At 42.3% G+C, this 12,052-nt stretch overlaps 1 protein-coding gene across 6 annotated transcripts in view; it reads right to left on the bottom strand.

The window, feature by feature from the left end:
- celsr1a (cadherin EGF LAG seven-pass G-type receptor 1a) overlaps nucleotides 1–12,052 on the bottom strand; it is a 94,328-nt gene that overhangs the window by 50,173 nt on the left and 32,103 nt on the right. For all 6 annotated transcript variants that reach the window (XM_046072451.1, XM_046072449.1, XM_046072453.1 and 3 more), the window contains exons 2-4: nucleotides 6,725–7,080; nucleotides 6,287–6,575; nucleotides 2,142–2,364 (exon numbers count right to left, since the gene is read on the bottom strand). In XM_046072451.1, the coding sequence (XP_045928407.1) occupies nucleotides 2,142–2,364; nucleotides 6,287–6,575; nucleotides 6,725–7,080 (868 nt within the window). The remainder of the gene's footprint in view (nucleotides 1–2,141; nucleotides 2,365–6,286; nucleotides 6,576–6,724; nucleotides 7,081–12,052) is intronic.

Here is a 12,052-nt window from a genome sequence, read left to right as displayed (position 1 = left end):
CCCTGCCTTAGGTGATGCATGAGTCTATCCACGTGTGAGAGAGGGAGAAAGACCTGCTAAATGAACCAGTACCTACCAGAGTAGCTGTTTGTGTGTTAGGAGTGTAAGGTGAGGGCAGAGGAGTCAGCCGACAGATGCCAGTGAGGCCAGCGGGGCAGGAAGTCAGGATGGCTGTAGCCAAACACTGATAAGGGAACTCATCACACAGCCTTTCCTGTTTTCACCGTACTGTGAACCTTTCTCACCGTCATAGTGTCTACGGCCTTGCATTATCAAACTCATCTTACCTGTTACTGGTAACGAAACACACGCTCAAAGCTTTCCTCTACGTAATATTTACTGTGTGTCGCAAACTTGCTGAACGAGGGCTATTTTCCTCCAGCAGTTTCATAAAGTTGCAAATTCAGATGGAGAGTGTGTGTGTGTGTATGTCGTCTTTACTCTTATGCATGTATCAAAAAGGAAGGAACGGTGGGAGACACAATGGAAAAAAGTTTATTCATGTCTCAACACGCCCCAGTTGCTCACTGAATTCATCTGGTTTTATTTGTGCAGGTCCTCACTACTCTTTAAATTGCCGTTTAGTACACACACTGCAACAAGTATCACAGACATGTACTTGCTGTGAAAAGTTGATGCAGCAAGGTGGGAGAAAATGTTTTTAAATATATATATATATATATATAAATAAATATAAAAATAAACTAAGATTTTGTAAACCCATGTTTTCATACATCTTATTCTACATCAATATTCTTTAAAAGGAAACAAGTTACTTGAATGTGGTGGCAAATACCACATACTTTGTATAAGTAATACACACGCAGGCTATTCCAATTATTCTAACTTTTAAGAGCAATACTCAGCATTTTAAGAGTAAATCTTTTCAAAAACACAAATGCATATGTGTAAGTAATGGATTAAACAATGTGTTTATCTGTTCTAACATATGCTGCAATCATTAGCATGTCCGTCTAACAAGCATACTGCCTACAGTAACCTAGCGTTAACTCCAATGCCAATGAGCACATTATTAACTACAGTGGCTAGGTTACATTAGTTTGTGGGGTTACACATGATTTTTTAAAGCACTGTTTGAACTCAATTCGCACATCCACTGTGTAGAACCCAGTAAGCACAACAGCCTGATCTTACATTTTTCCCTATCAAACTAACTAGCTCTGTTAAGGAATTTTAGGAGTATTATGACACAGGTTTCTCCAGATCATGTTAGGATCAATTGCTTAGCTAAAGTAAGCCTAAGGTGACAGCCAGTAACGCTCCAAAACAGTAGGTCAGACTCTGCCCCTCCTCTGTCTGCTTGGTCGACTGACTGATGCAGCTGTCTTGATAATGATGCACTGTTATCCATTTGTTAGGTAACCCAAGGTAGAGATTATCTTTATTTGTTTCATTACAGACGGACTGACTGGGTCCATGCAGAAAGTGGTAGGTACGCATAGTGTCTCGATTTGAACCAATATCCAATAGATTCTTCACATGCGTACAGAGGAGTGAACAATAGCCGTATTTCGACAGTGAATCTCTGTAGGTCTAGGAAGGAAAAATATCCCCAGACAAGAAGTTTCCATCAGATTTGGTGTTGGCATTCCATGTGTTCACACGTTGGTTGCTGGCACTGTTTCTACTCGGCCGGGCTCAATAAATAAATGCTGTATAAGTTCTCATCTGTCTCCGAAACTGATCAGTCACACATGAACCTCGCTCCCTTCATTTTCATAACAAGCTGTGAAAGGCAATACAACTTAATTTCCATGTCTTCTAAGTGGTTAATCAACTTGTTGTCTGGGACCTGTTAGCTTTAGCCTCAGTATTTTCATCTCAATCATGTATGTAGCCATCAAGTGCGTATTTCAGAGCTCTTTTACAAGATTCCCCTTTTAAAACAAGTCACCTGGAAACATTTAAAAGTTAGCCGGTTTGCTTACTTAGCTAATAAAATCTGGCAGTGACAGTTACAGCCAAAAAGCAAATGGTCAGCAGCAAGAAATTAGTCTTATATCTCACTGAAATAGAGGATCAATCATCATTGGGAATGAATGGATGGCACTTTGTGTTAATTGGTAAAGAAAACAACCTGGAAAGAAGCAACTAAAGGAGGAAGGAAGGAAGGAACTCACGTGAAGGAGACGGTGAAGTGGAACCTTTGCCGCAGGCCTCTAAAGGTGATAAAGGACTGTCCGGGGAAGCTGCGGGTCGTCATCTCACAGTAGGGCTTCTCGTACTCCCCTGGTTGACACTGGCACATGAAACCACCAGCAAGCCGGTTGACACACTTGCCACCGTTCTTACACACACCGGGTACACACCGTCCTGATGATGCATTCAGCTCACAGTGCTCGCCTATGAGGAAAAAAGAGGGTTCAGCTTTGCACAAATTCTGAGTTTCCCAAGTTTGTTTGTTAGTTCATTCTTTAATTAAATTTATTTTACTGGGGTTGACACCTTTAGCACAGGTTTCAACAGGTGACATCTTCAAACCTTGTGTATACTGTAAGACACTGTTGTCTGGTGTGTATTACAATTACAGTGTAATGCAATGTGAATGATAAATTACCTGTCATCACATCATCTCATCAATGTATTATCATCATTTTATCTTTTCTGTGAAGCATGTTGTCTACCCTTGATTAAAATACAGACTTATCAGATGTGTCATCTGTTTGGAATCCAGTTGTTTTAACAAGATGCCTTTCATTATAAGTCAAGCACACTTATAAAACAGTGGTAACATTATGTTGCCCCTTATAAAACACCACTTTAAAAAATGCCTACCTCCATCTGAACATAAGAAACAACAACAAAGTCCTGTTTATAGGCCTTTTCTGGGAAGTGCAGGGCTTAGCCAAAATCTTAGGCAACAATTTGGCCATATTTGGAGAGAAGAGAGAGGGTGGGAGATACAAAGGAGTAAGGAGCATGGAAGGGGAGTGACAAGGGGAAAAAACTTATAAAAGAGTGTGTGAAGGAAAGAAACTCCTGCTGATACTTTTAAACTGTACAAAGATCAGATAATAGCTGACCAGCTAAATCCATCTTAGCTTCACTGTAGCATGAGTTTTTAAGAAGTTGTGAAGTAATAGAAAACATTTACTCTTGAATGAATTCACTATATTCCTATTATTTGAGATTGCATATAGGAATTGCCTTTCTCTGTACCCACATTCCCTCAACCAGTTCTACATCTCTTTAAACATTTACCATAATGAATGAAAAGAACTTTCTGTTCACAGTTAAAATTGGATATAGGCATCTACTACCTGGGTCTTTATGACATTTTACTGATGTGCAATTGTCTAATTTGAAGTGATATTTGAATGGAGATGGTGAGGGGATGGAAGAAAACATCATGTCAGCTGTGGCAGGACAAGTATTAACAGGAATATAAAAAGTATACCTGACAAGTCCATCTAGTGACTGACCAGTAGCCTCAAGGTGAGGTGAGTAATGCATGCAGCTCTGTGAGTCACCATGAGTCTGTCCTTCAGTGAATAACTTGAAGGCTGAATGTTTATCAGATTTATTATATTATATTATCTAATTTAGGGAAATTCCTCCTAAATGACCATGTAGCTTTGTCCAAAATCAAAGAGTTGGGCCCGGTTTTCTGCCTCGGCTCATATAAATTCCTCCACTAATACACCAGCAGACCTCTGTCTGACTGTAATTTTATTTGTGATAGGTGCTTCTGTGTCCCATGCAGTATTGTGTGTCAACCTGCTGTCCAGACAAGATCTCTCCACCCAGGACACACACAGACCCCCAACACCACAGCCTGGAACCAGCTAATGGCCCTTCTCTCCTCAGCATAATCCTTTTTTCGAGGACGAATTATAAGGATCCATTTCCCTGTAATGTAGGAAACCCAAGGAGGACAGCGGCCCCCTTGTCATCAGCCCCATAATGGCCCCTGATGGGCCTTGACTATCTGAAGTTGAACTGTGACCTTCAAAGTGGGGGACACGGAGATGTAGGTAAGGGAAATATGATGGGTGAGTGGAGAGGATGGACATGGGGAGTAGGAGACGTAGGCGAGACAGGACCAGTGAGTGACAAAGGCAGGTATAATCAGGTAATTACATCAGATAAGATAGAGGAAGAGAAGGGGAAGAGAGGCAGAGTGTTGGGAGAGAGGGGGAGAGGAGTTATGAAGCCTGTCAGAGGACCTCCAGACTCTATTAGGGAGAGACAGAGAATCAGAGACAGTCAGTCAGGTATCAGATGTACAAGGGGGAAGTATGGGAGGAAGATCACGGACACGGGAAATATTTCGGAAAGTAATTTCAATGAGAATGATGAAAGCTTCCGAGGCTTCCCATAGCTCCTCTACCATGTGAATGCTGTGCAGAATGACTAACTGCCAGCTTCCAGGCAGAGTTTAGGGTTCTTAGTCCTTTTCTCTGCATCGGTGTAAAAGCCAGGTTTTAAATTAAAGGTACCCTGTGGAGTTTTGATGTTCACATTTAGCGGTTCTCACCAAATAATACTGTGTGTACCCTTAAGGGCAAACCAAAGCATTTCATTCCTCATAAAGCATTTGCAATGCCAATTTTTTGTATATCTCTGGAAACCTAAATTTTATTTTTACATCCATGTTTGCTAGCAAGCAGGTTTCATCTTCCCTGCCTTTTGGCTAGCACATTGCTAAATTTTATTGGCACATTACCACGTCAGAAGAAGATCGTGAAAAACATCGGCAACAATGTACATCTCATAACCCCTATCCCGTGTAAATGTGTACTTGTGTACATGCTAGAAGGCGATGAGATATAAAACCCCCCCAAAATCGGAAACTACTACTCAAAATAGCACTAGTGGCCTAAAGCTCCATGGTCTAACTTTGTACCTGCATTAATTGATGTTTTGGTTATTAAGGGGTAGTGCAACAAGCTGTTAACACAACCCTGACATATCGTGTGACCCTATAAAGTTGGTATGACAAGTCATTAAGCAAATAGTAGCTTATTTAGACATCAAATATACACGTTGCAACATTCCATTCCATGTATTCATTTAGCTGATGCTTTTATCCAAAGCGACGTAAAATTGCTATATATGTCAGAGGTCGCATGCCTCTGGAGCAAGGGTTAAGTATCTTGCTCAGGGACACATTGCTGGATGTGTCACAGTGGGTAATTGATATTAGCATGTATTCTGACTTTTGGTTCTGGCCACCCAACTTATACATATATTCACTCTTCTTTTAGGTCTGTTTTGGTCTCCACTAACTCCTGAAACAACGCTGACTATAGTGGTGAGACTGAACCAAAACAGTAAAGCTGCAGGCTTTAAATCTAAAATAAAGATGAGCTGGAAGATGCTAACATGCCCCATGGAGCTGAGGAGGACCACAGTCGGGATAATTATCTGAATTTGTCACTACTAAGTGACCCCTTTCACATTATACACTTTGTCTATTGTTAGTATAAAAATATTAATTAGAGCAGCTTTAAGTTATAGTAGCCACTGATCCGTTGAGTACTGAAAACTTGTCTCCATTTTGGCTTACTGATTTATGAGGATTAAAAGAGAATTTGCTAATAATCTTTACTGATCTCAAAAACACATAGGAGGACAACAACACGGATTATAGGTGGCCAAAAGAGAGTAAGAGCTACCTTTCTGTACTGCATTGCTTTCACAGTATTTCACAAAATACGAATATTCTAAATTTACATTAAACACTAAAGATATTAAAGCTAATGTGGTTTTGGTGAATGGGTGAAGGGATATTTGTAACGGATCTGGTTTGACCAGTCTCGTCAGCATTCCGTACACCTCCATACAGAAATAAATCTACTGTATGTATGTGTGTGTGTGTGTGTGTGCGTGCGTGTGCAGGTGGCTATACCTACAGTATTACAAAACATGTTTTTACTTTGCTGAACTGGGGTCGACCTCAAGCTACAACAATAGGTGACGAGAGCTTTTACAACTTGTCAGTGCGGTTTGGCGGTTTTGTACAAGCCATAAAAGCCTTTGTCAGGAAGAATATGAGCCCTTGCACATACTTAGAAGACTTTCATAGTGTTCTTTGGAAAAAGTTCTTCTGTGGTTGCTTTATTGCACACAGACAATTATCACTATCATTATTTGTGTAATTTGTATTAAGCACAATATACTGTAGTTTAGCTTAGGAATAGGAAGACACTAAGATTTCTTTCTAATCATCAATAATAATAATAATAGGTATCAAAAGTAATAATTTCTAGTATTAGTAGTCTAACACTGATAGTCTGCCCACATCCCTCCAATTCAAACTCACCCGTGAAGTCTTCCAGGCACTCGCAGGTGTACCCTCCCTCTCGGCTGCGGCATCTCCCGTTGTTCTTGCAGGGTCCTGAGTAGCAGAGGTCGATCTCGGTCTCACAGTAGTCCCCGGTGAAACCGAGCGGACAGCGACAGCGCAGCCCGTTGATGGGGTGGATGGGTCGAAACAGGACCGTGTCGGAGGCGATGAAGGGAGGGGAGCTGTCGAACTTCAGCACCGACACACACTTCATGTAGTTCTCACAGGGCTCGCGCAGGCAGATGTTGTCGTCAAAAGGCAGTACCTAAAGAGAAGGAGAAATCAGTCACATTGATAGATTTGTTCTTCTTTCATTTCAGAGCCTTAAAATGCCTGGTCAGTTTTTGGAGAATTATCCTTATTTTGCACTTGTGTGAATGTGTATCTGTGTGTCTGATTAAGTATGTATGTTACCTCCTGAGAGGATATCAGCCTCAGCAGAGTCCTGTTGAGGTAGATCTGCTCCTGCAGCTCCTCAGAAGGGAAGAATGTCCCTTTACCCGGGGCGCCTCCGGGCTGCATTGCCGAAAAGGTTACGTTGAGGATGGAGCCCTGCACGTCGGTGTCATTCTGGATGTTGAACACGAATACTGCTTCCCGTGTGGTGGACAGCACTGCCGCCACGCCCTCGAGGAAGAGGCTTAGCAGGGGAGAGAGGAAGCGCTCCTGGGACATGTTCTCAAGACGCACCGTGATGCTGTTAGTCAACATGTCATCAGTGATGATGGTGACACGCAGCGTGCAGAGTGCCACAACGCGATGGATACCATCTGGAGAAAAAAGAGAGCGGACATTTGACTGTTATATGCTTTTACTTGTTGGCAGCTCCAAATGGGAGTAAAGGTAACGATCTGACAACAGAAAACGGCACACTCAAGTCTAACTAGTCTAATAAAGTAATGCAAGAGTGAAAAGACAGGCAAAATTGTCAAAAGGTCCCAAACCAGGCCGTGTGTCCTTAGACACGAGGCCAGGTTTCAGCAAGGTGAGTGCTTTATGTGAAACAGTACATATCAACAAAGCAGTGGAAGGTCACATTAAGTCAACAGCAACACACACTTGCAAGCCAGAGGTGTTTCCAAAGTTTACAATGGCGCAAGAACGTGTCAAATATGTCACCTCCTCCTTTAGGAAACTAATTGTAGACCTGCACTACATTTAAAAAAGAAGTACTGATTTATTTACTGTAATCGTGTGTATGTATTTCTCTCACCTATTTCCTGACTAATATCATCTTACACTCAGACTTGGAGAGATGTGACTGCCCATTGATTTATAGCCAAAATGCCCCCTCTTTATGTCTCTGTACAACTGCCTTTCTCCTCCACTCATGTTTGTCTTCACTGCCATGATCTCTCCTAATCTATTAAATGTAGAGAAAGCACTTGGTTTAAATGGAACAACTGTTATTAGCTTATCTATTCTTTAGCGGTCAGTCTAAGTGTCTCACATTGGCCTAAATATTGTTTCAGAAATACAGGTCTTAAATAGGGTCTTAATTATTCAACTGATGGCTACAATCATGATATCGTGCTAATTCAGTGCTGTGTAATGATACAAAAACCGCCTGAGGCTTAATATGCATGTCCCAGGCAAAACGTTAGCATTCTCACCAGTTGATGATCTGTGTAAACGACACGGAACACATAGAAACAGCATTGTTTTTGTATTGCTAAGATAGAGGTTAGCTGTAGCACTGTGAGACAGAATCAGAAGAAGAAAATGTGACTGTGGCAAAGTAATCTCTTCCCATAGAGCAGGAAAGAGGCGCTAACCTCACCCTAAACTCTGATATAGCACTTTGCAGCATCTGGGTCCACCGTTATGATGCAATTCTTAACGGGGGTAACGCTGAACGTATGCTGTAAATATCTAGCTATGTACTAGCTTCAACACATATTGGTTGGGCCCAATCCAATTTACCCTGCCCTCTCTACACTGCAGCTTAACAGCTTGACTTGTTTACTTTGTTACACTTTTGCCTCTAGATTGAATTAAGTGGTTGCCACTCGCTGCAGATTCGGTTTGATTCAAACCCCGGCTGGGAGTAATTGGATCAGTCTAGGATTTCTGCCCCTGGGGAGGGTTGGGTCTGGTCTCATACCTACTTCTGGCACAACTGTAAGCTCTGGTGCCTATGGAAGGAAACAGAAGGCTATAGGCAGCAGAGGGCACAGGCTCGGTGAAATACAGCTGACAACAGGTGGTGAGGCCAGATGAAAAACGCAGGGGGATAATACTGTTGAAGAGGAGCAGAGAGATGGGTCGGATTGCACAGCTTTGCTGCACCATACTGAGCACATGAATGTGTCATAGGTGTATTACTGAGTGTGTGTATGTGTGTGTGTGGGGTTAGGGGTGAAAGAGTCATGGTGAGGTTCGGCCACAGGTGCCCTGTCACTCGGATGTAGATGAGGTAATTTCTCAGGACCTTAAACTCTCCTCACACACACACATACAGACACACAGTCGATCAGAGCAGGGTGTGGACAGGCTGGCTCATCAGGCTAACCTCAAGCTAACTGCTAACAAGACTGGAGGTCAACCCCACCTGCACTAGGACAAATAACTCACAACGGGAAGCAACATAAGAGTCAATTTGTTCAGTGCAGCCAAGCTACTACTGGTTTGTGGCTGTAGAAGGCATAAATCGGGCTGCACGGGTGACAACAGAGTGACAAAAAGCACGCATATGAATGCAGACACTCATCAATGAGTCACTCCGCAGGACAGTGACATTAAGCAGCAGCTGTGGTGTGACGGGCTGTTGTAATGTGCTGGAATGGAGGTGCTCATTCAACACAGTGCTAACAGACGTACAGTGTCTGTTGGCTTCTGTGTTCATTTCTCTGCAGCGCTCCACACCTGTCTCTCCCTGTAGGTCGGGGGAAACACTATTATCCCACTTGCTGCCAGAGATCCATTAGCTGATAGTTTACACACACTCGATTACACACATCCAGCATGGACTCATGTGAGGATGCAGAGACATTTCGCAATGATATGACTTTATGTATGTAATCGAAATTTAGGATATAAAATCCTACTTTGGTGGCTCGCTCTGTTCTTTTGTTAAGTCTGTGGTTTTTCTTGCATACAGCCACACACACACTTCAAGCCAACAGTCGTACAAGTCTGTAAACCAAGTAGGTCCTGACACAATCTGTTACCATTGGGCCTAAATAAACATAACAGTATAGCCCTGTGCAGCACACAAGCTCACTGTTTCATTCACATTTATTCATTCTCATTTCACACCCAAACACACAAATTGCATAGTGAAAGCAATCCTCAGTGTAAGGCTTTCAAATGATGACTGACAAGGGACTTCATCACCTATTGTACACACAAGTGGAGCTATTTCGTGACTAAGTAAACTACAGCAGATTTGCACTCCGATACAAGTCAGCGCTCTAAGAATTATTAGCTTCCAGTGGATGGTGGGGGGAGGCGGGGGGGACACCACGGAGCCCAACCAGTGCTGGATGCCGAAAATGATGGACAGTGACAGAAAAGATCACAGGGTTGTGTAAAGATGGGAAGAAGGATTTATGAGGCTGAAAAAGTGCTGAGAAAATCCGATTTCAATTGCACCGGCTATGCAATAATGTGGCACCAAGTATAACTTTAGTAGTGCATCAGTTTTTAAATACTGCTAGAGGCCGGCAATATCTCATACCTTTCCTCCTCAAACATGACTCTGACCTACGCTAAGAATTAAATAAAAGAACTACAAGATAGTTGTTTGTTTCCTTTCTCTTTCTAGTGGCATCCCAACTCACACTATTTATAGAGCCCACCAGCTGCTAGCATGGGATCACACACAAACGCAGAGGATGGGCTGAACCCTGGGAAGGGTGTGTCACAGGCACAGACGCCATGGAAAAAAACATACTACGTGTGTAAGTATGCCCACACACACACACACACATACACATATATCTATAGGCACCCACCAGCAGACGTGCACAAACAGGTTTTAAAGGACTTAGAACCACTCAGCGTTTTAATAAATGACCCTCCAAGTAAAAACAAATAGAGGGAGTATCAAAGCTGCGGTGTAATCGCAACACTTTTGAAGTATCATGGGTAGATACTTTAATAGGTATACACATTCCCTTATCTGTATCAGCTGCGCTGTTGATTCAACACATTTACAAGCCTCCATACAAAAAAGATCAGCAATCATTTTATAGCACATAATGATCTAGTTATTGTACTTTTATAGCCTTACGTCACTGATAAACATGGATCTAATGATTAAGAGGTGTCACACACATTACTTAGATTCAGTTAGCTTGGTAGTTTGCATTTAGTGAGGTGGAAGTGGATTAATAATTGATAAAAACCAAAAGAGATGTATCGATAGAGGGCTAGTGGTGAGGGCTGCAGAGGTGATAATAGCTGTTATTGACCTGTGAAGGAAGCCACACCAATGGCACACTTGTGTTTGTGTATGAGGACAAATGACCACACACCCATGTAGACACTTAATAAATTGTCTATTAAGTGTCAGTGTGATTGCCTGACCACATGGTTCTATCCCCCCCCTCCCCCCCAGGTCTCTGTGGTTTGTGCTCGACATGACCAACCTAAATTGTTGACACACATTCTGTCCAGATGTCACTGTGAGTGACAACCACACACAGCTCACAAGGACGCACACACATGCATGTACAATATTTACATATGCATCCAAACACACAAGAGCACAGGAGGTTTGGTCATTACTACACTTTAAAGTCACAAATTTATTTAAGATTTCTTTTTTCCATCCGTTGAAAGTTGACTTATTTCAAATAGATTTTTCTTCGTCCTTCCTTTCAAAACAATGTGATACACAGACAACTCTGGTGGCCACCACCCCCCTGCCCAACTCCACTGTGTAATGTCAACACTGGTGTTTAGTCAGTTAGTGAGAGGGATGGTCAGTAAAACAAAAGAAAACAAACAAGACATTTGTAGCCGCGACAGGTTTCAGAGAGGTGACAAGCCCACCAGAGAGACACACTTTAGCCATTTCACACACTGTTTCTGCCCTCCTAGAACGGCAAAATCCAGGCTACACATTTTTATCTGATAATCATTTAATTCATCTTTACGTTTTACCGACCCATCTTAGACTTTCATTCTTTTCTTTTGGTTTTTTTTACCACAGAGAACACCATGGAAAACACCCAACTTGGAACTATTCCTTCCTTCATTAGCCCTTGCTCAGCTGAAGAAGTTATTTCCATCCTGCTGGCATTTATCATGACTAAAGAGAATAGTAATTGAGAGCTTAAAATGTTACAACCTCACAGGAGGCCTGCCATTATAAAAGCAGGAAGACTTTACGACAGGGCATTGTAAAACATTTTCTCTGCCAGTTTTTCACCCCACAATGCATTTTACTGCACAGCTGAAGTCTTACAGCAGAGCAGCCTAAGAAAACTGCTGTCAGTTGTTTTTAATCCCCCCCCTACACACACACACCCCTTTTCTCCTTCTCTCTCTGCCTTTTGCTCCCTCTTTTGAAGAAAAATTTTCAAATTTTTGAATCAATACAAAGCCTGTAACCTCAGTGGCTCCCAGCCAATCATGGGCAGAAACTCAACTGTCAGCTCCACCTTACTGGTCACACACCTGAACACCCCCAGCCTATCAGGAAGGGTAAACTCATGAAGGGCACACACAACGCTTTACAACTTTAGAGGTGATCAAACACATGCGCTCTTTTACAATCTGGCAACATTTCTGCTT

This window comes from Micropterus dolomieu, linkage group LG16 (genome assembly GCF_021292245.1).
Source record: "Micropterus dolomieu isolate WLL.071019.BEF.003 ecotype Adirondacks linkage group LG16, ASM2129224v1, whole genome shotgun sequence".
Taxonomy (NCBI): domain Eukaryota; kingdom Metazoa; phylum Chordata; class Actinopteri; order Centrarchiformes; family Centrarchidae; genus Micropterus; species Micropterus dolomieu.
This window is presented reverse-complemented; position numbering and strand designations above follow the sequence as displayed.